Raw genomic sequence first — 27815 nt, 5'->3', positions numbered from 1 at the left:
ATTGGTTTTCCCCCTTCTATGACTGCTAAGAGTATCTCAAGTTTGCTATCATGATTTTGTGACAGTAGTTAATGAATACTCTGTAAAATAAAATACTCTGTAAAACAAAATGTTGTCACATTTAAAGCTATAAACTCTAGATTTGAAAATAACACACACATACACGCACAAACCAAACACTCTCACATTGTTTTATATGACAGTAACAAATGGTCTTTTATTTTTAAAACAAATGGTCTTCCCTTGTTGGGGAATGACATATCTTCTTTCAGTCAATAGGGCCTTAAAAAGTAACAGCATTTTGTCCAAATTGAACTTATATAATTGCACAAAAGTCATACAAAGCATTAAGAAATGCTCACAAAGACTACAGTTCTCTCAGCTTCTCATGAAGCACACCCCAAGAGGCCTTGGTTTCAGTGGGGACCCCTGATCTGAATAATACTGATGCTTACCCCAAGTTCCTCAGTGACACATAGGCAGAGGTGAAAGGAGCCAGGAAGACAAATGTGCTTTGTGACAGTGGAATTCTGCTTTACAATTAGGGTTTAATGATGTATTCACTTTCTCATATTAGGATTATTAAACACTTCAGCTTGAAGTATATTTGTCCAGGCTTAAAACTTAACCCTATCAGCTTAAGTTTTGGGATACAGATCCCACTTCAGGAAACTAAAATTAAAAACAAACAAACAAACAAAAACCACACCGTAAAAACCTCTTCCAAGCAAGATCCTTTATGCTGCCACCATCCTGGGCCCTCACTTAGTTTCTAACATACAAACACAAATAAGTTACATTATTATTGATCATATGCCAGTTGAGGGATGGTAGACAGAGTCTCACTCAAAGCCCAACTCTTGTTTTACTGACAGCAGTTACTAGAAACACTGTGTTACAAAGGACTCTGAGGTCACAGCTGGAACTGGTGGGACAGCCACTGTGCAGTACATGTGATGTGACATGGACACAGGACAGGGAGAGGCAGCACTCATGCATATCTGCATCTTTCTGTTATTAAGAAAGCTAAGGAGGATGTTGGTTATGTATGTTTTGAAAAATATAACAAAGCCCAAGTTTTCTATTTTAATGAGTTACAATGTCTTTATCTGGGGATTTAACTTATTTTATGTATCTTAAACCCAATTAAGATATAATGTCTATAGTAGGAGTTTTCCTTTTCTGACCTTACAAAAATTAATAAAAAAGATAACAATATTTTGAAAGAAGACACACAAAGAGAACTTTAAGTCACCATGAGAAGTACCTTCCTAACTTGGGTATGACTATGGGAAGAGGAGAGTTATTATTCTATTTCTACTGCTGTGTTTCAAATAAAAAACACAGTCCCAGTTTAATTATAGAGAAAAATAACAATTCCTGAAATAAAACCATAAAAGTATGTGGCAGAGGCCATCTAGATATACTTCTTGCCTTTAGATTATTGTTAATATTTTAGCTGTATCTCTTCAATTCAGGGAGAAAAATTCCAGTGTAACATTTGAAGCATTTTTTAAAAGTTAAGGTTTTCATTAGGAGAGCTTGGTGTATATATGAAGTATTTATTATACTGAAACAAGGAGGGAAATGTGGGGCATGTCTGTGGTAAGGCTAAGAATTAATGAGATTCTGGCACTGTGCACAATTATCTGTTCAACCAATCCTGGATAGATCAGACAGTCCCTAAACCGCTGCTCTGAGATGTTCACTGTGTCACTTCTTGAAGGTTCTGAGAGTCTGATGCAAATGTTAGCTGCTGTGGTTAATCGGGGACTCAAATGACAATATGCCTGGGTCAGGGACTATAAATCACCAGAAGAATTCCACAACGGCCGTTCTACGTGTGACTTGCAACACCTGTAGGACTTGCCAGGAATCCAGCCGGAAGAAGTCAGTTTCATGTCCAAGTAGGCTGCTATTCATAAAAGCCGCCTAAGCTTTTAGCTAGAAAGTTGAAGACTATAGAAAATGATTTATAGGAAGAAAAGGAAATTCCTTATTCCAGGATTGTAAGTGAACAAAGGAAACCCAATTCCAGAAAAAGGTTGTTGAGGCCATACAGGCCAAGGGAGTGAGAAGCCAGAATTGTGGGCTTCTTTTCAGTCCCCTCTTAGAAAGTCACAAGCACAGGACTGAGAAGTTGGAGGCGGGTGAGGAGGGCAGGCGCAGGGATGATGACTCCAGCTGTGCAGCCATCCATCCCCACAGCTGCTGAGCAAAGCCAAGCATTTGCGGGTGAGCACCATCAGGACACAATTTGTATCACTTTGGTTGCTAACATTATCTTTGTCTCCTGATGAAGTCACTGCCTGTCTGCTTTGGGCTCTGTACCTTGGGTTTCTCTGACAAGACGGGCAAACCTCTAGCACTGCAAGGAATGTAAATCTCCTAGCCTGTTCTTCCCTAATGCAAATATTTTCTTAAAATTTTTCGAATTTATGTTCTAACAGTCAGCATGTTTTATACGTCTTGGGCTCATATGCAGGTTTAAAGGAGGTGAACACACTAGTTCTTAAAGCTTTCCTCTACGATAGAAGCTCCCAAATAACCTATCTGCAGCAGTCTAGCCCTGTTCACTTTGCAAACTGAGTTTTATATAATTGCATCCAACGCTGTGTTGAGGGAAACATGAGTCTTTACCAGTGTCCTTCCAGTGCTAACGTCCAAGGAAGGAAAGGATTACAGGGTGTTTACAGGTACTGAGTGGGTTGCATATTTTGTTTTTATTGGCACTAGAGGAAATCACAGAATGATAACTGGGGTGTCTCTCTGAATACTGGGTGCCATTCCTCTGACTTTAATAGGGTAAGTAGAGGATCTGCCCTTGGCCAGGGAAGCAGCCTCAAGGGTGTGCTGAGGGTCAGCGCATTAAGAATCTATAAAGAAAGCATGGATGTCTGGGAAAGGAATCATCTTTAGATTGAGAAGAGATGGATGGCGGTCTGGATCTGTAGCAGACACATATACGTTTCTTTCTCTTTCATTTCCTTCCTTATCAAGAATCTAAACACCTTCCAGGTCCCAGGTAACCAAATAGCAAGAAAGGCTCAAAAATTTGTTCGATAGCTAGTGTTGCTGGAATCTGGACTGTGGCTGAATGGTGTGACTGTAGGACACCAGTGCCCTGAGGGCTCACGTGGCTCCAGTAGATACACGGGCTCCTGGATAGGTAGGCAGGTGTTATGGAAGGTACGTACTGGCCACCCACAATCACTGACGGGTGGTTTTCAGTGTAGGCAAAGACCTTGGTGATTGGCTCAAAATATATAGGCATTACACAAAAATCTTATGATATTAGGTGGATCTCAGGAAAAGTGCAGAAGGGGAAGGACCTGGAGAGAAGCAGAGAATTTTCTCCATGTGCTAACTGGGATGCGTGGACATATGTAACCAAGATCTTTCTTTACATCTTAAAACTAAACTTGTCAGAGTCATTAATTCTACAGAATTAATGTTACTAAAGTTGCAGTAACATACAATCCAAAAACTCAATTTCCCAGATTTCTAGCTACATAAAACAAGAAAGACCACATACACAATTACATACACTCATACAGCTGCTGCACTCCCCAGTGGAACACGTGTATAAATGTCCACACAGAGACCCCCAGAAAGCACATGTGCACAGAGGCCAACGTCCACCCCTTCTGAACCTGAGATGCATGTGGGCCACAATGAGGGTCAAGAGGCCCTACTGCATATCTGTTCGATGTCATTCATCTCTTTGGGACAATCTGCAGAAAGGATGAGAGGTGAGTCCTCAGTTACCACTACATCATCCTCAATTCGTACACCAAGACCACGGAACCTCTCAGGGGCATCTTTGTCATCCTCCGGAATATAAATACCTGAGAAGTAGAAAAAAGCAGAACATTCTACTCATAAATGGCAGTAACTGGATGATTTGGGGCAAGTAAGTTAACTTCTATAAAGTTGGGATCCTAACAGTACCTACCTAATAGAAATGTGGAGATTAAATGAGATAATATATATAAAAATGTCTGGTACATAAATGGTCAGTAAATGTTGCCTATCATTACCAGAACTATTATTATAGTTATTTTGTATATTAGACTACAAGATCTATACAACTACAATAATGTTGATCATGATTCTGTCACATTCTAATGGCTCAAATGGGCCACTAAAGTTACTTAATTTATGAGTATGTCAATATATGCTGGGACCCAGTAGACTATATAAATGCATTCTTTCTCTGCCTAACAGTCCCCTGGAAAAAGGGCACTTTGCTAAAATAAAGACTTAGGCATTTTAAAAGGTATTTAAAAAACACTTACTTAGAGATTATTAGCCTCAACAACCAGAAGATGCAGAAACACTCAAATAAGTCATAAATGTAACTGACGTGTACATGATGTAAAGAGGGAAAAAGGAGGACCTTAATGAACGTTTGAAAAATTCTAAGAGACCAAGGTTCCCTTTCTAATCATGAAGTCAGACAGACACCAGGTCTTTTCATATTAAAGAAACTGTAAACTTCCTTTTCTGTACTCACAGATGCTGTTCTGTGATAAGAAGAAAAAGACCAGCAAAGGAAAATGTAGTCGAAGTCTAAAGAAGCGCCAACTAGATTGGACTTAACGGTACGTAAGGTCACAGACAGCAACATATGCCTGGACTTAAAGGGTGGCATAAAAGATGTGTCCCAACTATAACTTACATAATTTAGAGGTGAAAACACTTGAAATCTAAGATTGAGATCTGCCTTCATGATAGAAGCAGCATCGATGTTTAAAACTGACTGGTAATATCAATCTTCACACTCCACCGCGGCCACCACTTTTCTACTGAATCCTGCCCAACATCCAGCATCATTCAAGCTGGAGAACCATTAGACTGCCAGCTCTCTCTGAAGCTTAGAAGAAAGGATCTGGATACTAAAAAGTGGAATAATGCAGGCAGTTCAATGCAGAGGAGATGCAACTGAGAACATGGGGAGTCTGAGTGTCTCTGCAGAAAAGCGCCAGGGGCTTCACAAGTGTCAGCAGCCCACCAAGATGACGGGAAGGACTAGTACAAACTGGCCCTGGCAAAGGCAGGGTTAAAAAAGATTTATTTCTTAATATCTACTGATCGAAAGTATTCCCCATCTGTTGTTTATTGGAGAAGTCAAATTAAACAAATTGTGTGATGTGAAATAAAAAAGCTCAAGAAAAATCTAAAATAAAGTTCCCTTCTACACTGTAGAGATTCATTTTCCTGTCTCTTCTAATTTAATTACATTCGTTCAGGTAAAAATAAAGTGTTTACCTTTCTATCTAACACTAGAATTACATGTCCCAAGGGATCAGAGGCTGCTAGCACCGCCCCTTACCTGGCTCCACTGTGATTACCATACCAGGCTGCAGAGGGAGGGAGCGGGGCATGTCTGGAGTGTCGTGGACATCCATCCCGAGGTAATGGCCAACATGATGAGGGCAGTATTTTCGAGCAGCCTGGAAAAGATATTACCTCAGTGTTATTAGAGCAATGACCCCTTAAGGGGAAAGTTGGGCATATATAACGCCGTGAGATATGTGTTAATACTGCCTCCTGCCCCCAGTTCTGCCACTTGTTTCACCTATCCTCGGGCTAATGCTTAAGAGACTTGAAAACTGCCACCTCTTGTACGCAATTCTGCCAACAGCATTCTAACTAATCCACATTTCTATTCTTACAATTTAATATACTACACGCATGCTAACTGGGGTAAGCCCAGTAATGACTATGGCAAATGAAAATCTCTTTTCTTGGGGGAGGGAAGATAATTATGTTAGAATAGTTCTCTTTTCAATGTTCGCATGTCCCTCTTAGGAAGGCTACTCTGGAGACCCTAAGTATCTCACAGCAACTTGTGGAGTAGGTATGAAACACCATGTAACACAGTAATTATGAGGCATTTACTAGCTTGGATATTTCTATCTGTTGATTAAAGATCTGTTGGCATGAACAGGAGGAATTTATAGCTTTTTTCCTATTGATAAAAGAAACCCTGGCAGCCTAAACTTGGAGCTAGGAGATGCCTTACTGGTCTGTTTCGTTTGACCACCTGGCATGGTCACATGCCATTTAATTTAAAGCTGAGGCTTTAAATTTCTATTGAACACCATCACATTTTGGATGCAGATGAAATTCACTAAACATGGCAACTGAGGATATTGCTAAAAGTCTCAACAATGTTACTGAAGCAAGAAACACCCTCCCCTTCGACCCCTACCTTTTCAAAATCACTACAAAAGAATTAAGAGTTAACCTCTCCTCCGTTTTATGTCCTCTTCCACCCTGTCTGTACCAGACTTCATTTTGTTTTCTGAAGACTGAGCTAGTTACACAGTATGCAATGAACCAGATGTGCTGCCATCTTCTGGTAGAAATAAGTACTGTACCTTTTGTTTTAATTCATGTTCAAAAAAAGTCCCTCTTACTGGTGAAGAATCACAAACACCATTTCTAAATCTAATTAGCTTTACATAGGATAAAAACTAAGCAGCATGTCAGGTGTTCTTAAGAAATGGGGCCAAAGGAAGTGAAGTACCTTGAAGGCATTATTTTCCTTAATGTTCTTCATGATCCCCAACTCTTTAAGCTTCTGTCCTATCAGTGTTAGCATCATGCTGTAGATGTTATCCAAGCTTGTTCCAGGGGAGCAGAGGGTCAGACAATCTTTCTGGACTTCTAGAACAGCTTCATAGAGTTCTGCCTGAGGTGCCGTGAACCTGGGGACAGGAAAACCCAAGAACTCGAATTTGGAACTCTCTGATATTGTAGGAAGTTTGCTTCTAAGTTTGATTAGAAAAACTCCAAAGCAATGATGATGGGGCATTGTTGATATTTAGTCAGTACCAGTATATCATTAATGACAGGACCTCAGTCATGCCTAGATGCTCAACAGGAAGAGCAATGACCCTTCAAGCTGGGGCAGCAACAACAATCTCTCCTTCAAACGGTCAGCTGACAGACACGGGGTGAGGCTAAAAGATGCACCCAGCCATGGGCTTCCCTGGTGGCGCAGGGGTTGAGAATCTGCCTGCCAATGCAGGGGACACGGGTTCAAGCCCTGGTCTGGGAAGATCCCATATCCCGTGGAGCAACTAGGCCTGTGAGCCACAACTACTGAGCCTGCGCGTCTGGAGCCTGTGCTCCGTGACAAGAGAGGCCGCGATAGTGACAGGCCTGCGCACTGCGATGAAGAGTGGCCCCCGCTCGCCGCAACTAGAGAAAGCCCTCGCATAGAAACGAAGACCCAACACAGCCAAAAATAAATAAATTAATTAATTAATAAAAATGACAGACTTAAAAAAAAAAAAGATGCACCCAGCAATGAATGCAGTCAGAGGGCCAGATCAGGCGTACTCTTGATCCTCTCCATTTTTTTTTTTACCATTAAAAAAACACAAACAAAAACCAACCAACCAAACAAAAAAAAAACAGAGCCTAAGGATCCACTTATAGGCAAAGCAGATGTCATGGGATAAACTAATCAATACTTTGGCTATGGGACTTCCCTGGTGGCGCAGTGGTTAAGAATCCGCCTGCCAATGCATGGGACATGGGTTTGAGCCTGGTCCGCGAAGAGCCCACATGCCGCAGAGCAATTAAACCCACGTGCCACAACTACTGAGCCTGCGCTCTAGAGCCCGCAAACCACAACTACTGAGTCCGCGTGCCGCAACTACTGAAGCCCATGCACCTAGAGCCAGTGCTCCGCAACAAGAGAAGCCACCGCAAATGAGAAGCCCGAGCACCGCAATGAAGATTAGCTCCCGCTCGCCGCAACTAGAGAAAACCCGCACGCAGCAACCTGAAGACCCAACGCAGCCAAAAATAAAGTAAAATACATTAATTTATAAAATAAATAAATAAAATGTATGTGTTTAAAAAAAAATACTTTGGGGCTTCCCTGGTGGCGCAGTGGTTGAGAATCTGCCTGCCAATGCAGGGGACACGGGTTCGAGCCCTGGTCTGGGAAGATCCCACATGCCACGGAGCAACTGGGCCCGTGAGCCACAATTACTGAGCCTGCGCGTCTGGAGCCTGTGCTCCGCAACGAGAGAGGCCGCGATAGTGAGAGGCCCGCGCATCGCGATGAAGAGTGGCCCCCGCTTGCCACAGCTGGAGAAAGCCCTGGCACAGAAACGAAGACCCAACACAGCCATAAAATAAAATAAATAAATTAAAAAAAAATTAAAAAAAAAAAAACTTTGGCTACTAATAACTTACTAGTTTCCAAGTGTCCTTAGTATAATAATTTCTTCATCAATAATGGGGAAGAATGAGGGAAAAAAACCAAGCTGGGGTGGTATATAATATGTGTTTTTAATACATTTAAAAAAAAATTAACTTATTTTATTTTTGGCTGCGTTGGGTCTTCGTTGCTGCACGTGGGCTTTCTCTAAGTTGTGGCAAATGGGGGCTACTCTTCGCTGTGGTGTGTGGGCTTCTCACTGCGGTGGTTTCTCTTGCTGTGGAGCACGGGCTCTAGGCGCTTGGGGTCAGTAGTTGTGGCGCACGGGCTTAGTTGCTCCGCGGCATGTGGGATCTTCCCAGACCAGGTCTCGAACCTATGTCCTCTGCATTGGCAGGTGGATTCTTAACCACTGCGCCACCAGGGAAGTCCCTATACATTGTTGATGGAATTGTAGATTAGTACAGCCAGTTAAATCAAAGGCCTTAAAGGTGCTCATAAAATTTAAGTTTGTAATTCTGCTCTAAGAAGCCATCCTGACAAAATATTTGAAATTCAAAAAAAGCTGAATATACAAAAATGTTCACTGTGATTTTAAAAATAATTATAATAGATACAATCTAAATGTCACCTAATGAGAATGGTTAAAGTCAGCAAGGTAGTGCTATAATGAAAACCTACACACCCATCTCCCAGGTTCAGCCATCATCAGCACTGTTATGTTTGTATCACTGATGAGTATAACCATGCTCCACCCCATCTCAGTATTACTAAACATTTTTTAACAATTCTTTTTCTAATGTAAATTTTATATACACTGAAATGTACAAATCTGAGCTCTACAATTCTGACAAATGGATGTGCTGATGGTGATGAAGCTGGGGACACTGAACCCCTAAGTTCTGCTGAGTCATCTTCGCTAGGAGAAGCAGCCCTTCTACCCCTGTCTGAGGAGGTCAACCCTGTTTTGACTGAGAACCTACAGGTATCTCCCCAGAGGCAGCTGCCTTGGTAGTTGCTTCTAGACCCACAACTAGACGTTACTCCCAGCAGGTCCCAAAAAGTTTAGGTACAAAGTGTGACCCATGACGAGATGTGCTATAATCCAAAAAGAACTGCACGATTTTTCCTATTTATATAGACAAAAATCTGGGAATATGTATAGAAATGGATGTACATGTGTTGGCTAATGGTGGAAGGAACATAAAGTTGGATCAGGCTGAATTTATTGATAGGGGTCCACTAAGGAGAGATTCTGGAGTCAATGCTGAAGCTTGAGGGCTCAGAAAGGCTCTAACGGTTTATTTGGTTGGTTGGCTGAAACATGGATCAAAAGGTAGCCTGAACTAAATGAATTCAAATACCAGAACTACTTGGCTATGTTGGAGAAAGAATTCTGCCTCAAGACTGCAACATCAACTTTTGCTTGAGTTTCCAGCCTGCAGTTCTGCCCTCCGAAATTCAGAAATGCCAATCCCCATGATCACGAGCCAGTTCTTTAAAATCAATCGATCATCAACCAACCTACCTACCTACATATGCATACATACATAATATATCCCACTGGCTGTTTCTCTGGAGAATTCTGATCTAGATCCATATCCCTATGACATAGAACATTGCCATCCCCCTCATGGAAGTTCCTCATGTCTATTTCTAATCAATACCCCCACCTCGAGAGGGAAACACTGTTCTGATTATTTTCACCTTAGTTTTGCCTATTCTAGCATGTCATATAAATGGAATTAGACAATATGTACTCTTTTGTGTTGAACTTCCTTCATTAAGAATAATGTCCATGGTGTTATTTTGATCAGTAGTTTGTTCCCTGTTTATTGCTGAGTGGTATTCCCTTGTATGAATAGTCCACAATTTGTGTATTCATTCTCTTGCTGATGGACATTTAGGTCATTTCCAGTTTTTGGCTACTGTGAATAAAACTGTTATGAATATTCTTGTACAAGTCTTTTTGTTCCCGTTGCACTGCACCACTGCCAACACTTGGTATGGTTGGTCTCTTTAATTTCAGCCATTCTAGTGGATGTGCAGAGGTTTAACATGGCTTTTCCTCAATGACTAACAATGATGAATACACATAGTTGTTCACATATTATCTTATTTTATTTTATTTTATTTTTTAAATGTTAAATGAAGCATTTAGGGGAAGAACATATGTTGTTACTATTCTTGCAAATTTTCGGAGGTTTCAAAGTAGGTTTTTTTGTTTGTTTGTTTTTTTAACTTTTGGGTTTTATTTATTTATTTATTTATGGCTGTGTTGGGTCCTCGTCTCTGTGCGAGGGCTTTCTCTAGTTGCAGCAAGTGGGGGCCACTCTTCATCGCGGTGCGCGGGCCTCTCATTATCGTGGCCTCTCTTGTTGCAGGGCACAGGCTCCAGACGCGCAGGCTCAGTAATTGTGGCTCACGGGCCTAGTTGCTCCGCGGCACGTGGAATCTTCCCAGACCAGGGCTCGAACCCGTGTCCCCTGCATTGGCAGGCAGATTCTCAACCACTGCACCACCAGGGAAGCCCCACATATTATCTTATTATCCTTTTGATATCTGTAGGGTTTACAGTGATATCCTCTTTCCTGATCACACAGCTCCAGCAGATTCATGGGAGTAATGTTGCTTAAGTTCCCACCTAATGATCTGTACCCTTTATAGCTGAAAGTTTCTTTTGCTGCAGATAAAATCTTTGGCTCACACTTTTGTTCTCTGAGCATCTTCAATACGTTATGCTATTTTCTTTCATAAAGCTTGGCTTTTGAAAAGTCTGGTAACAGTCTAGCTTCCTTTCCTTCATAAATAGTGTGCTCTTTTTTTCTAGATCCCCAAAAGAATTTTTCTTTTCCTTGCAGGTTCAGAATTTTACTAGACTATGTCTTGGTGTTGTTTTTTTTCTTGGCTGATATTCTCAGGTACGTAGTGTGCTCTTTCTAAGGTAGTTTCAATTTTCTTTTTTCAGGAAAATTTTAAATTATAGTTTTTAGTATTTGTTCTGTTCCCTTGCTTTGGTTTTCTTCTTCAGGGCTTCCTTCATGTGTATGTTCTAACTCTTTGCCTATTTTTAAAAAATTTTTTAAATTTTTGGCTGTGTTGGGTCTTCATTGCTGCGCACAGGCTTTCTCTAGTTGCAGCGAGCGGGGGCTACTCTTCGTTGCGGTGTGTGGGCTTCTCATTTGCGGTGGCTTCTCTTGTTGCGGAGCACGGTCTCTAGGTGTGCAGGCTTCAGTAGTTGTGGCGCTCAAGCTCAGTAGTTGTGGCTGTTGGGCTTTAGAGAACAGGCTCAGTAGTTGTGGCACATGGGCTTGGTTGCTCTGTGGCATGCAGGATCTTCCCGGACCAGGGCTCAAACCTGTGCCCCCTGCATTGGCAGGCAGATTCTTAACCACTGCGCCACCAGGGAAGCCCCTGAAGTGATTTTAAATTTATTTCTAATTCTTTTCTGAGTTTGTCACTTTATTACCAAGACTTTCTAATTCTGATATATGTTGTTTTTTCATGTTTTGAATGATTTGCTTTAAAAATTTTTAGCTTGTTTTAAAACAAAAGGGCATTGTTTTGATCTATTTTGTAGTCATGTCTTTCTGGCATGCTTTCATTTCTGTAGGGATGTTATTCTGCTCCTTATTCTCCTTTTGCTTTTAATAACTTTTTATGAGATTTAACCTAGAAGCTTTTTTTTTTTTGGCTGTGTTGAGCAGCATGCGGGGTCTTAGTTCCCTGACCAGCAATCAAACCTACGCCCCCTACAGTGGAAGCATGGAGTCTTAACCACTGGACCTCCAGGGAAGTCCCCTAGATGCTTTTTTAATTGCTTATTTTATATGAAATTAATTTCCTTTACTTTTAGAATAAGGCAGGATTTATAAAAGATTTTACTTCAGAGTGTAATCTTCTGTTGTTTTGGTGTAGTGGTAAAAAATAAGGCAGCTGGGGCTTCCCTGGTGGCGCAGTGGTTGAGAATCTGCCTGCCAATGCAGGGCACACAGGTTCGAGCCCTGGCCTGGGAAGATCCCACGTGCCGTGGAGCAGCTGGGCCTGTGAGCCACAATTACTGAGCCTGCGCGTCTGGAGCCTGTGCTCCGCAACAAGAGAGGCCGCGATAGTGAGAGGCCCGCGCACCGCGATGAAGAGTGGCCCCCGCTTGCTGCAACTGGGGAGAGCCCTCGCACAGAAACGAAGACCCAACACAGCCATAAATAAATAAATTGAAAAAACCAAATACTTTAAAAAAAAAAAATAATAAGGCAGCTTGTTTCAGATCTTTCCTGGTTTAGTTTCTCTCCCTCACTTTGGTTTTATTTATTTATTTGGCTGCACTGCATGGCCCTCAGGATCTTTTCCCCTGACCAGGGATTGAACCCGGGCCACGGCAGTGAAAGTGCCAAGTCCTAACTACTGGACTGCCAGGGGACTCCCTTTCTCCCCTCTTTGATTTGGATCATCTCATTCCTTCCTCTCTTTAGTTCCTAACCTGCTCAATTTCTGTTCTACTTCCAGCAGTTTCTCTTAAGTGTGAGCCCCTGTCCTAGAAGGGAGCCCAGCACCTTCAGACTTTCTTGGGCCACTGGACTGGCAAATCCTTCCCGTTTTCAGCTTCTGTTCTGAAATTGGCTCATCATCCTGACTGTGAATAGCTGTTGGTTATTTTGGGGTTCTCCTGTTTTCAGGTCTGTCAGTTAGCCTCCCCCACCATTGCTGCTTCCTTCTCCTTCCACACAGATACTGATACCACCCAGGTCTTGTGGTTGTACATAGTGTGTTCATAACTGTTTGTATTTTGAGATTTTAGTGATATCCCATTACCTGGTGTTTGGGGTACCAGTCACTACCTAGTTGTTCTATTCTTATTTGAAAATTCGGAAAGACTGAAAAACTATTATTTGCTGCCATCTCTCCAGAATCCCTGATTCTTTTTATAGTTTTTGGTTTCTTACTGAGATTCTCTATCTGTTCACACATTACACTTATATCGTCCTTTAACTCCTTGAGCACAGCTATTGTTAGCTGCCTTAAAGTCCTCATCTGCGAATTGTAACATTAGGGTTACTTAGGATCTGTTTTTATTCACTATATTTTTCTTCATTATGGGTCACATTTTCCTGATTCTTATGTCTAGTGATTTTTTAAAATGAACAGTAGAAATTATGAATGATACAATGTAGAGATTCTAAAATTCTGTTATGTTCTTCTGAAGAGTGATTTTGTTAACTTGGCTGGATTCAAACTGCAAGCTCTGCTCTTAGTGGGAAGCAACTAAAATCTCTGTTCAGTCCATTCAAATTCTGGCTGCCAGTATTTTGCTGAGCCTCCTGGGATCTCGCCCTAGAATATAATGTAGTGATCAGCCAAGGATTTTGGAATATTTTATATGCAAATTTTGGACCTCACCCTTTTTTGCAGTACCCTGTCTTTCAGGATTTCCCATCTTTCTGGTTCCTTGCTAGTATCTAATTCTGTCCTTTGACACCTTAGGCCAATAAGGCTGTGGCTTCTTGCTGCCCAAGCTGTGTGGATTGGGGAGTGCCCTCAAGCAAAAAACTCTAACCACTTACATCTAACCCATTATAGCTCTTCTTTCAAGGACAGACTTACGCTGCAGTTTCTGCAGGCTTTTAGGAAGCTCTCTAGTGCCTTCAAATACTTGTTTCTAATATTTTGTCCAGATTCTATAATCGTTATCTGTGGAGGGTTAATCTGGCCAAACTATTCTACCATAACCTAAATATTATCTTTGTACTCAGAAAATAAAAACTTAAATTTGTTTTTAAAAAATGTGTGTGCACACATGTTAACTAGGTGTTTTTAGGTGCCTGATCCTTGATATGATGAATAAAGCAGTCTTAGAAAATAATCAGGAGCTTTGTAAAGGCAGTTAATGTGAGCTAGAGGGAACCTGTATATTTCTTTAGTTCTTTATTCCAAATATATCCAAATTCTAACTCATACTCCTAAGAAGCAGTGGGATCTGTGGAAGCCCTACCTGCCATTGACAGGCCAGGTACGAGTGATGTCACTCACATAGCAAGAAGACTCACAACCTCCATCCAGCAGCACCATTTCCCCATCCTGGAACAAAAGTAAGACAGGTAAAAGTAGGTGACTTAATGACTGTCAGTTGTTTCTTCTTCTAATTTAAACTCTTCATGCCTTTCATTTTATAAAAAACAAAACAAAACAAAAACTCTACTTTAAAGGAGACTAATCTTCTCTGGTTCCTTCTCACAAGAAATAGCATCTAAGTTTTTCATATGAATTCACACTGGCTCAAGAAAGATGGCACTGTAGAGTGGTTAAGTGCATTGGCTCTGGAACCAGAGTGCTTGGGTTTGAATTACTAGGTGTAAGCATTAGCATTTATGATTTATTAACATCATAAATATTACCATTATCACTATTTTTTTTTAAAAGGAATTCCTTTATTTTTTTAATTATTTATTTATTTTTTTAGCTGTGTTGGGTCTTCGCCTCTGTGCAAGGGCTCTCTTCCAGTTGCGGCAAGCGGGGGCCGCTCCTCATCGCGGTGCGCGGGCCTCTCTCCATCGCGGCCTCTGTTGTTGCGGAGCACAGGCCCCAGACGCGCAGAGCTCAGCAGCTGTGGCTCACGGATCCAGTCGCTCCGCGGCATGTGGGATCCTCCCAGAGCAGGGCTCGAACCAGCGTCCCCTGCACTGGCAAGCCGACGCCCAACCACTGCGCCACCAGGGAAGCCCACCATTATCACTATTAATTAAAAAAATCCTATATAGGTTGGTATCCAGGGCCTTTATTCAAGTATAATTACCTGTAACCATTTAACTTTAGAATATCACTTCCCCTTCTGCTCTCCATCAAAATACATGTGGGGGGAAAACAAACAAACCAACAAACCCCAAACAAAAACCAAACCAAAAAACCAAAAAACTTTGGGTACATCTCTCTTTTACTACTTGTCATGTTATACTGAAATTTTCTATTTATGCCCTTGAAGACAGGCCATATCTTAATCATATCTAAATAAGCACAGAACTTGGCACATAGTAGAATAATGGTCAAATAAGTACATGTATAATAATGGCAAGAATAATGAATGTGGTTTTTGTTTCTGGAAAAATGATAGAATAAATTTTAGATAACAACTAGATCCTGGACAAAAATATATTTTATGAAATGTTGACATTACATCATATAAGAGACATCTTAAAGACTTTTTTTCTTGTATAAAAACAACCCAGAACTGAAACTAGAGCTGAGTAGTGATAAGGTAAGTGTTACAGTATATAGGAAAGAAGGTGTTGCAAAGTGGGGAAGATGAAGTGGAGATTCCTGCATTAACCCAGGACACTCACAGGGGATAATAGGGCCCCAGGTCATTAGGACCCACTTCACTTCTGGCAAAAGCATATGAAGATAACATTTAGAGGAAATAGCGCCCAAATTTGGGATTGCATAATTTCCCAAAAATAACAACAAGCAAATATGAGCTCACAACCAAAGGCTGTCAAGCACAGGGGGCAGTAGGTCACTGCGAGTGAGAGTCAGCAGGAACAACAAATACCAAATTTAGATCTTCCAGAATTCCACACAATGGAGTTATCAGATACAGAATTGCTATTATGAAATAGCAATTTAAATAGTTAAAAGGGATAAAAAATGGAATCACAAAGGATAACAAGCAACAAGAGACAATTGAGAATAAACTGTGGATTTGAAGGGAACCAAATGGAAATAAAAACAACTGCTGAAATAAAATACTCAGTGGATGGCTGAAGTAGTAGGTTAGACAAATGAAGAGAAAATTTAGTTTCCTGGAAGACAGACCTACCAAAATCCCCTAGAGTATGACACAGACAGACAAGGCAGATGTAAAATGAAAGAAACATTAGCTATTGAAAACAGAAAAGAGGTTTAACATACATCTAACTGAAGACCTTGAAGGAGTGAACAGAGAGAATGTAGGAGAGATGATATCTGAAGAAATAATGTCTGAGAATTTCCTAGAACTGATGAAGACTGATGGAACTGATGATCCACCTATGGATATTTATCACATTAAGAAATTCAAACTGAGAAAATTTCATAATATTTATTCATTTAAAAATAACAATAAACCCATTAATTACATGCTAAAATAACATTTTTAATGAAAATAACTATTTTTCTGAATAAAAATATTTAGTTAGAAAAGTGGCATTGTTTTACATTTTTGCAAATCTCTGTCTAGCATAGACAAATAGAAGACAGCTGGAGTCTCATATTTGCTTCTGCATTCAATTTGGTGTGATATTGCATGTCATAAGGCCTCTGGGATACTTCACCGTACAGTTGAGAGAAAACAAGAGTGAAAAAGAGCACATAATATAATGTCTTAGCATTCTTATGAAAATATATTTAACTTCACAGACCATGCTCTACCTGCTATTCTACACTCCAGCAATTACAATGAACAAACTACAGCGGCATACAACAATATACTGTTGTACAAAAGAAGACACAGACATAATATTTCAAATACATAAAGTTCAAACATGACCAAAACCAAACTATATAAACTACATTATTTATTAATTGTAAAATAAAAAGAAAAGCAAAGACATGATCACCATCAAAATTGGAGAGTGTTACCCTATCAGGGAGAGAAGGAGTTATCACAGGGAGGGAAGGACCACATGGTGGAAAAGCTTCTTGGGGGTGGTGGGGACACAGTAATGTCCTATTTAAGGGGTTAAGTGTTTCCTGTAAAGGGCTAGATAATATTTGTTTTGTGGACCGTACTGCCTCTGGTGCAACTACTCAACTCTGCCATGGGGTGGGGGTGGGGGTGGGGGTGGGGGAGTGGAAACCACTGTGTTCCAATAAAACTTTATTTAAAAAACAAAGTGGCAGGCTGGATTTCACCCAGAGGGCTGTAGCTTGCCAACATGTTTTATTTCTTGACCTGGGTAACGGTCTCATGGGTGTTAACTTTATAATTACCCATTAAACTATTCTTTTATGGTTTAAATACTTTTCCAGTAGTTACATTTTACAATAAGAAATGTAAAATAAATAAATAAATAAATAAAAATAAAAAGAAAGAAATAGAAAGCCTCAGTATATTAAAGAAATTGAATCATAGTTAAAAATCCCACAAAAGATATCTGGCCCAAATAATTCCACAGGAGAGTTCTACCCAATTTTCAAGAAACATTAATTCAAACCATTTTATAATATTAAAAAATAAACTATTCATTTTATGAGTTTAGTTTGACCTTGAATGAAAACCATAAATTCAGTATGAGAAAAATTATAAGACAATCTCACTCATGTACACAAATCAGAATATCCTAAACAACACATTAGCAAGTTGAAAGCAGTAATGCCAAAGATAAGATGCTTAACTTCACTGGTAACTGAGGTAATGGAAATTAAGACCACAATGAGATACTGTTTTATTCCAACTAAAATGGCAAAAATTAAGAAGTCTGATAATATCAGGGGATGGAAAGGATGTGGTCAACAGAATTATACACTGCTGGTAGGAGTGTAAATAGATACAAATACTTGAGAAAAAATTTGTCTTATCATACTTGAATTAAAAGAAAAGTTTGAGTCCCCAAAACTATATATAGCAATATATGATTTTTATATATTTCATAAACAAGCAGAACTAATTAATATTGTTTGGGGAATCATGTCTTTGTGATAAAACTATTGAAAAAATCAAGAGAATGACAAACAGAAATTTAGGATACTGGTTAGTGACCTTTGGGAGGGAGGCAGTAGGGTGCCAGAGCATAAGGGTACGTACGCAGATGTAACATATTGGTAGTGTTCTGGCTCTTGAGTTGAGTCATTGGTTCATGGGTATTCATTAAAAAAAATTATATTGTATAATTTATGTTTGCTATATATTTTTTTGAATTTACTGTAAATTAAAGTAGATAATTAAAAATAGACTTAATAAAGGAATACACGATTCTTTACTTGTATAGTCACTTGGGGAGAAAACCATAAAAAATAAGTTCCCTCACAGCTAACAAGATAGTCGTAAAACCTGTCTGCTCCCAAAATATGCTTGGTCCACTGTTGCCACAAGTCCTTAGCAAAGGAGTTTTATCAAATGAAGTGAGCAGAGGCTTTAGACTAGAATAGTCAGCTCTACACTAATGAGTTACCTAATTTTTTAGTTTATTTTCCTCATCTATTAAACAGGCATGTTAATAATTGTTCCTATCTCACATTGCTAATGTGCAGATCAAATGAGATCATGTCTGTAAGGGATTTATAAATAGCAGTTTGTGAAAGCTGAAGGTTAGGGGACCATGAGGTTAGAGTTTTCTACTAAGGCATCTGGACCCAGAGGAAGCAGCACTGAAGGGGATCTGTGTACCTTGATGCGTTGATTGTTCTTCACATAGTGCAGAGTGTTTGACCGATTACCTCCAGCAACCACAGGTGGGTAGGCTAAGATGTCTGCACCACGGGCCCGGCATTCAAATTCAAACTGAAAAACAACAGCAAAGTACGACTGAAAGTCTGACTGAGATTTCCTCAGGGCAGCCCCAGCCCAGGCTCTCTTCAACAGCTCATACCTCCATTCAAGTACTTAAGTTAACAATGGAAAACTATTCGTCACATCTTTTTAACCAAACTTTTATGCTGTAACTTCAGGCCATTTCTTTTATGCTCACCCCAATACTGTTATTCAACTCTATTATTAAATCTGTTCTTTTCTCGAAAACCTATGATTGGGCTGAATACAGAGAAACGGTCAGATACTTTACATGTTACTATTTGTTTTTTCTTATTTAGATCAACACTGAAATATGGCTTGCACTTTTAACAACAGCTCTAAATTACCAATTTCAACCTTTCAAATAGCTACCGACCTACATGCTCTGGAAATGTGAAAAAGGATGCTAGGCAAATGGTAAATTCTACTAATTTCATTATATCCTAGGATGGAGCTGGGGACTGGTTCATATCTGCTACTATCTGCAACACCACCTCAGATTCTTTGCCTTTACATTTACTTAAACAGTATTATTCTTCTTAACTCACACTTGCGAAAGTCTTTCCTTCTTTACCTGTTCTGCTTCGCAATTTTCTCCATCTAATTGTAGATCTACATATTTTAGACTCATCTAATAAATTACCACTGACATTTAAGAACCAAATCCTCTCCACTGATATCTTGCTCATTTCCATGAAAGCCAACTGGATGCCATATATGCAAATCAATGAAATTACATTTGCGTCCAACAAAACTTTTCCAGCCATTTAATGCTCACCTTAGCATAAAGAAAGCCTTCCTCTACAGGGGCTTTACTGGCAAACATGGTCTCTATGAAAGCCTGCAAAAAGAATGAAGAATGAAGAATGAAAAGAACACAGTCTCATTTTAACTACGCTGCTTATTCAAATGTTCAAAATATTGGAGCTCAAACGAAAAGCACACTTTTCCCCAACTTTGTCAACCTGAAGTTATGGCTTTGTGGGCATCATAATACCGATTTCCAAAGAGGAAAATATTGCTTTCAGGAATAGTTGACTGATGACAGACTTAGTGGAAGGGCACCCAACCTACCCACTTAGAATATACATTGTATATTAGAATAAGCTACATGGAAACACATTTGACATTTACATTACAAAATGCTTCTACAGCCCTGGAATGTATGAAATTGTGGATTGACTGGTCCAGTCTACAGCAGGGTTTCCCAACCCTGGCACTATCAACATTTTGGGCTAGATTATTCTTTGTTTGAGGGCTGTCCTGTTCAATGTAGGATGACAGTAGCATTTCCCAACTGTGATAATCAGATGTTGCCAAATGTCCCCTGGGGGACACAGAACTGCCCACAGTTGAGAACCACCGGCCTATACTATCAGTATAAGTACTGTAATTCTCTGTGATAGCCACATTATATGTGTCATGTTTTCTATCTTTATAAACACACGTTTATAATTCACCACTGTACCTTGTTCCAAAAAGGATTCTGATTGGCTTACATGGATACATAAAATACAAGATAGCATGAATTCATGGTAGAGTTAAAAAAAAGGAAGGCTTGAGAGGAATGGAGCTAAACAAAACCAAACCAAAAAGAGGCATACTATAATGACCTTCACAACTACTATGGCTAATATGGACAGGCCACAAATTAATCTCTGAGTTTTCTAGCAGTCAATGTGAAAAGGGAAACTCTGTTGGCTATATAATTTCCAATGTCTGTGGGATAAAAACAAACCAGTTGCACAGGAATATGATTATATGATACTACATCTAGAAAGGAATTTCTCTCAAGTTGTTAAATGAAGTAATGAATTGAAGAAGAAATGTTTTTAATAACACTTTTTTTTTTTTAAAGAATACTACAATTTATTGCTCTTTTTTTTTAAAATATATTTTTCTTAACCATATTTGCTTATTTATTTATTTATTTATGGCTGAGTTGGGTCTTCGTTTCTGTGCGAGGGTTTTCTCCAGCTGCGGCAAGTGGGGGCCACTCTTCATCGCGGTGCGCGGGGCCTCTCACTATCGTGGCCTCTCTTGTTGCGGAGCACAGGCTCCAGATGCGCAGGCTCAGTAGTTGTGGCTCACGGGCCTAGTTGCTCCGCGGCATGTGGGATCTTCCCAGACCAGGGCTCGAACCCGTGTCCCCTGCGTTGGCAGGCAGGTTCTCAACCACTGCGCCACCAGGGAAGCCAATAACACTTCTTAATACAAGGTAACATCATCATAAAGCCCAAGAGAGGAAAAGCAAGTGGGATGTAATGGGAATATCTGCATGGCCTGCTGCCTTTTCTCATTCTGATCTTTCTTCAGATGTCTCATCCTCAGAGAGGCCTTTCCTAACCACCCTACCTAAATTAGCATTTTCCATCACACTTTATCCCCCTCCATTGCTTCATTTTTCCTCACAGTATTTAATTCCAGCTGACTATATATCATATATTTGTTTACTGTCTCTCCTCAGTAATGTATGTAGACTGAGGATAGGGACACAGGGACAGTCTGTTTTGCTCACCACTGTATCCTTAGAACCTAAAGCAGTGCCTGCCACCACAGGAGGTACTTAAAATAAATATCTGCTGAATGAATTAGCAATTAAAATTAGTTAGGGACTAATTAGGTGGTCCAGTGGCTAGGACTCCGAGTTTCCACTGCAGGGGGCATGGGTTCAATCCCTGGTTGGAGACAGGGGAACTAAGATCCCATCCCACAAGCCACAAGGCGTGGCCAAAAGGAAAGAAAATAAAAAAACACAACAGAAAAAAGGAAAAGTGTGGTAGCTCTACTGAGGCTCATACACTTTTTTTAAGAAAAATATTTATTATTTTATTTATTTATTTTGGCTGTGCTAGGTCTTAGTTGAGGCACGTGGGATCTTTGTTGAGGCATGCATGCAGGATCTAGTTCCCCGACCAGGGATCTAACCCAGGCCCCCTGCAGTGGGAACACGGAGTCTTACCCACTGGACCCACCAGGGAAGTCTTGAGGCTCATACACTTAAAAGAGGGATTTGTCTTTTTGTTTATTTCCTTTCAAACTGTTAATGAATAGTACAGAGAATTTTTGAAGTCATGGTTCTTTTACACTGCTATGCAGACTAAACAAGATAGAAAACTTCCTTTTGCTTCGTAGGTGGTCAAATGCCTGATTTTGCTTTACTTCTTTTTGTAATCAGTGTGCTTCCTATGAATCCATTTCTTCACAGATGATTCCAGGTATATATGGTATGTGGTTCATGCCACCTATCCTCACTATGTGTGTGATACCTCTTCCGTAAAGACCAAGGGGCAAACTTTATGATTGCCACTTATTAGGTTGTGTTGTCACAATGTAGCCCACACTCCCAACTAACACTTAACTCTCTTACCTCACTAGGTGCTATTTATTTATTTTTTTAAACTTTGTTTTATTTATGTGTTTACTATTTTTTAAAATTTTACTTATTTTCTGGTTGCGCTGGGTCTTCATTGCTGCGCGCAGGCTTTCTCTAGTTGCGGCGAGCAGGGGCTACTCTTTGTTGCGGTGCGTGGGCTTCTCATTGCGGTGGCTTCTCTTGTTGCGGAGCACGGGCTCTAGGTGTGCAGGCTTCAGTAGTTGCAGCGTGAGGGCTCAGTAGTTGTGGCTCATGGGCTTTAGAGCGCAGGTTCAGTAGTTGTGGCGCATGGGCTTAGTTGCTCCGCGGCATGTGGGATCTTCACAGACCAGGGATCAAACCCGTGTCCCCTGCGTTGGCAGGCAGATTCCTAACCACTACGCCACCAGGGAAGTCCCACTAGGTGCTATTTAAATGTTTGTGTTCTGACCCTTTAAAAATGTAAAATGGGTTTTCTTTGCATTTCACCCTGTGCATCTCATAATCAGAGTACATCACGAATAGATACTGTATAGTTTATGGAGAAGGGAGAGTGGAGAGAAGAAGTATTTCACAAATGATTTCATAAAGGTTTTGTGTGTGTGTCCCCACATGGGTGATGTTAGAATAAGGAGACTGTGCCATTTGGAAAGGAGGGGAAGGGCACTCAGGGCAGAGGGATGACACAGGACTATGGCCCATCTCAAAGAGTTCAGGATGGCCAGCACATATGCTGGAACACATATGTCAGCACATATGTCAAGCACATATGGAGGAACGAGAAGAGATGAAGCTGGAAGGGTAGGTAGGAGGGGCCACACCATGAAAGGCCTTGCATGAGCATGTTGAAATGTAATCCTGAAAACAACAAGGAGCCACCCTGTTGTTTAAGTAGGAGAGGGACATCAGATTTATAAAGATCACTCTGCCACGGTAGAGTTATACTCAGGCAATAATGGAAGCAAGTAGACAGCAAAGGGATACTAGGTGTCCCACTGTGCTAGGCATAGGTCAAAATAACACAGCTTGGTATTTAAACCCAGGTCTGTTCTCTACTACACTATTCTGCCTCCCTAGGAGGGCACTTGTGGACTAGTTAATTAGATATAAGGGTTGGGGAGAAGCAATTATCTGGATAATTTCCATATTTCTATCTATGGTTGTTGGGTAAACATTGATATTATTAACCATGAGAAACAATACAGGAGGAGAGTCGGGTTTGGTGGAGGGAGAGCACAAGTTTAGATACTTACAGGAAATTCAGGGAGAGATGTCCAGGAGGCAGGATATGCGTTCAGCCACAGGCGAGATCAGACCTGGAGAAAGTCTGACTCCCACCCCACTTTTCCTTCTGCCCAAATATTGTAGCAATTCTCTGTCTGTAAACATTACTTAACTCTAATGGCAAGGTCCTTTACTTATTTTAAACCAAATCAGAGTGCCACACAGTCCAACTGATTAGTATCACATAGGCACAAATTATATTTGGCTTGACCCCCAAAAGAAGGGAAATTTTTGTTTGGGCTAAGCCACAGAAATATAGCATAACTATTCTTTTTTGTTGTTTTGGGGTTTTTGTTTTTGCTTTTCTTAGCATAACTATTCTTAAGGAAACTATTTTGCCCAAATATCCAAAAATCTTACAGAAACATTCTAGATTAGAATTGGGAAAACTGAGGGAATACAATCACTGACAGCTAGAAATTGTTTATTAAGAAAAATAAGGCCAGGACTTCCCTGGTGGCGCAGTGGTTAAGAATCCGCCTGCCAATGCAGGGGACACGGGTTCGATCCCTGGTCCGGGAAGATCCCACATGCCACAGAGCATCTAAGCCCATGCACCACGACTACTGAGCCTGTGCTCTAGAGCCCGCGAGCCACAACTACTGAAGCCCATGCGCCTAGAGCCTGTGCTCTGCAACAAGAGAAGCCACCACAATGAGAAGCCCGTGCACTGCAACGAAGAGTAGCCCCCGCTCGCTGCAACTAGAGAAAGCCCGCACGCAGCAACGAAGACCCAATGAGCCAAAAAATAAATAACTACATAAAGATTTTAAAAAAAATCAAAAAATCCTCTTTGGATTTCTTAAAAAAAAAAAGAAAGAAAAATAAGGCCAAATTCCATCTCCCTGTCTGTTGTCATTACTGAATTGGTAGATAAAGGGAATACCACAGACTTAATACTTCTAAATTTTAGGACAATACTTAAAATAGTCTCTCAGGATAACTATGTGTGGACAATTGACAGAAGTGTGGGTCAGAATATTCCCAGGTAGATTTAAAACTGATTTTACACCTTATTCAAAGACATCTGATCATTGGACTGATATCAATTCCTCTGGAGCCCTTAACATTATCCCACAGATCTAGTTTTAGTTTTTCTTCCTTATTTTAAAAATCAGTGATTTAGGGCTTCCCTGGTGGTGCAGTGGTTGAGAATCTGCCTGCCAATGCAGGGGACATGGGTTCGAGCCCTGGTCTGGGAAGATCCCACATGCCGCGGAGCAACTAGGCCCGTGAGCCACAACTACTGAGCCTGTGCGTCTGGAGCCTGTGCCCCGCAACAAGAGAGGCCGCGACAGTGAAAGGCCCGCGCACTGCGATGAAGAGTGGTCCCCGCTTGCCGCAACTAGAGAAAGCCCTCGCACAGAAACAAAGACCCAACACAGCCATAAATAAATAAATAAATAAATTTATTAAAAAAAAAAAAAGAAAATAATTTTTAAAAAAATCAGTGATTTGCAGGAAGACAAAGACATATGCTTATCACATTTATAATTAGCTATAAGTAGTCTTTGCTGGTCTGGCCGTGGCAAGAGCACTGGACACTGTCCTTGAAGGACACTGACAAACTACAGCACATACAGAGGAGGGTTACCAAAATAAGGGAAAATATAACAAATGAGGAATAATTAAGGAAAACAAGTCTTCACTTTGGAAAGACACAGGTAGAACACAGGAAAGCAGCCTTCAAATGTCTGTGTGCTATTCTGCTGTGAGGTTAATTCCAGCAGGTCTGGAATTAGTCTGAGCTGTTTTGCTAAAGTTCCCACTCAGCACTGATCCTGGTCAAAGTCTGAAATATGCTGGTTAACAGCGTTGAGAAGAGTTTCCAAGCACTTTGTTATCAGCTTGTCAGTACTGATAACAGTGAGATTAATGGTTTGTACTTGGTCTCCCTGGGACCTCTGAAGGGCTATGCTGTTTCATAGCAGGAATATGCTAATGTGACCAAAACCCAAAAATCCCTAGCTGAGATTCCATCTGGGGCTCCCTGGTTCCAAGGTGTTCTATACATGCATCTGTGGTTCCTGAGCCACAGAGAAAATGTACCATGCCCAGTCCTTACTGAGGGAGGACAATAGGAGTCTGCACCCAGCTTCTCTGGACCTGGCTGTGAGACAGCCATTGGGTGTGACAGGTATTCTTACATTAATGCTGTTGCTATACTGTACCCTTCTTCTGTACTAACTGTAGACTTGTAAGCACTGTCACTGAGTCTTCTTTAACAACTGACCTGTTTAACTGCCATTGTTAGTACAGTTGGCATCTAATTCATTCATTCTTTTTTTAAACCTGAGAAGAAATTCACATTACATAAAATTAACCAATAAAAGTGAACAATTCAGTGGCATTTACTATGTTCACAATGTTGTGTAGCCATCACCTTTATCTAGTTCAAAAACATTTTCATCACCCCAAAAGAAAATGCCGTACCCAGTAAGCAGTTACTTTCCATATCCCCCTCACCCTAGCCCCTGGCAAGCATCAACCTGCTTTTAGTCTCTATGGATTTACATATTCTGGATATTTCATATAAATGGAATCATACAATATGTGATCTTTTGTGTCTGGCTTGCTTCACTTAGGATAATGGTTTCAAGGTTCATCAATGCTGTGGAATGTATGTCATTCCTTTTTACGGCTGAATAGTATTCCACTGTATGTATTGATATATATACTACATTTTGTTATTCCATTCATCCATTGATGGACATGTGAGTTGTTTGCACCTTTTGGCTATCCTGAATAGTGTCTCAATGAACATTTGTGTACAAGTATTTGTTTGAGTACCTGTTTTTAATTCTTTTGGGTATATCCCTAAGAGAAGAACTGTCAGATCATATGATAATTGTTTAATTTTTTCAGGAACCCCCCAAGTATTTTCCACAGTGACTGAACATTCCCACTGGTAATGTGCAAAGGTTCCAATTTTTCCACATCCTCGCCTACATTTGTTATTTTGTTTGTTCGTTTATTTTTTAATAAGCTATCTTATTGGGTGTGAAGTGGTATCTCATTTAGATTTTGATTTGCATTTCCTTAGTGGCTAATGATATTAAGCATCTTTTCATTTGTATACCTTCTTTGGAGAGATGTCTATTCAACTCTTTTGCCCATTCTGTAATTGGGCTGTTTGTGTTTTTGTTTTTGAGTTGCAAGAGTTCTTTACATAGTATTCTGAATATAGACCATTATCAGATTTATGGCTTGAAAATATTTTCTCCCACTCTGTGGGCTGTCTTTTTATTCTCTTGATAATGCCCTTTGACACACAACAGTTTTTAATTTTGATCAAGTCCACTTTATCTGTTTTTCTTTTGTTGCTTATTTTCATTTCATATCTAAAAATCCATTGCCATATTCAAGGTCATAAAGATTCACCCTATGTTTCTGTTAAGTTTTATATAGTTTTAGCTTTTAAGGTTAGGTCTTTGATTTATTTTGAGTTAATTTTTATATACGGTATGAGGTAGGGGTCCAAGATCATTATTTTGCATGTAGATATCCAGTTGTTCCAGCATATCTGAATTATTCTTAATATATGGTAAAGGCATTATTTTGAAAGAAAAAGAATGATTCTGATAAAAAGGGTAAAAAAAATACTATGAGCTTGGATGATTGCCAAGCCACCACTGGTTTAAAGTAGCATTGGCTTTGAAATCAGTGGAATCTGAAAATGACAGAACCTGAACTTTAGCAGCTAGCATAATGGACTGGAAAGGAATTGCAAACCGATAGTGGTCTTGTTAAAAACTCAGTGATACGGTTGCGGCTTTCAGCATTGATCTGAGAAAGTTCAGAATCCTCTTCAGATGAGTTTCACCCACTTTGAGCGGCAGGTAAAGCTCTAACCAAAGGAACCTGGGCCACTGTAATTTTTGATGAACCAACTAAGCTTGTGATACACACTACAACTAAGATAATTCAGGTAGGGCAAACTGTTTGATGGAGGACAAAAAAAAAAATCACGGAAGGGGTTATTCGGTGAAGGAAATGAGCCATTTTTCAGATTTACATGCAACACCCTGATGAACTAAAAACGGTTCCTAAGAATTTTAGATCAAGGAGCAGTGTCTCTGTTTAAACACTGTTGAGTGGAGGGAAATTAGGGCTCACTGTAGCTACAGAGAAACCCCTAGCTTACTAGAATGCATTAAGGGAGGGGTCCACCATACATATCCAGAGATGGGCAATTGCCCTGCTTCTCCCTTTTTTTTTTTTTTTTAGAAATTCACGTTCTTTTTATTTATTTATTTATTTATTTATGACTGTGTTGAGTCTTCGTTTCTGTGCGAGGGCTTTCTCTAGTTGCGGCAAGTGGGGACCACTCTTCATCGCGGTGCGCGGGCCTCTCACCATCGCGGCCCCTCTTGCTGCGGAGCACAGGCTCCAGACGCGCAGGCTCAGTAATTGTGGCTCACGGGCCCAGTTGCTCCGTGGCATGTGGGATCTTCCCAGACCAGGGCTCGAACCCGTGTCCCCTGCATTAGCAGGCAGACTCTCAACCACTG

At 40.4% G+C, this 27815-nt stretch overlaps 1 protein-coding gene across 1 annotated transcript in view; it reads right to left on the bottom strand.

The window, feature by feature from the left end:
* Positions 1–204: 204 nt before the first annotated feature.
* XPNPEP3 (X-prolyl aminopeptidase 3) overlaps positions 205–27815 on the bottom strand; it is a 60037-nt gene continuing 32426 nt past the window's right edge. The window contains exons 5-10 of the mRNA XM_068560945.1: positions 19444–19506; positions 18543–18656; positions 14175–14260; positions 6536–6716; positions 5336–5456; positions 205–3848 (exon numbers count right to left, since the gene is read on the bottom strand). Of these exons, the coding sequence (XP_068417046.1) occupies positions 3682–3848; positions 5336–5456; positions 6536–6716; positions 14175–14260; positions 18543–18656; positions 19444–19506 (732 nt within the window). The 3' untranslated portion in view covers positions 205–3681. The remainder of the gene's footprint in view (positions 3849–5335; positions 5457–6535; positions 6717–14174; positions 14261–18542; positions 18657–19443; positions 19507–27815) is intronic.

Source organism: Eschrichtius robustus, chromosome 13 (assembly GCF_028021215.1).
Source record: "Eschrichtius robustus isolate mEscRob2 chromosome 13, mEscRob2.pri, whole genome shotgun sequence".
NCBI lineage: Eukaryota > Metazoa > Chordata > Mammalia > Artiodactyla > Eschrichtiidae > Eschrichtius > Eschrichtius robustus.
This window is presented reverse-complemented; position numbering and strand designations above follow the sequence as displayed.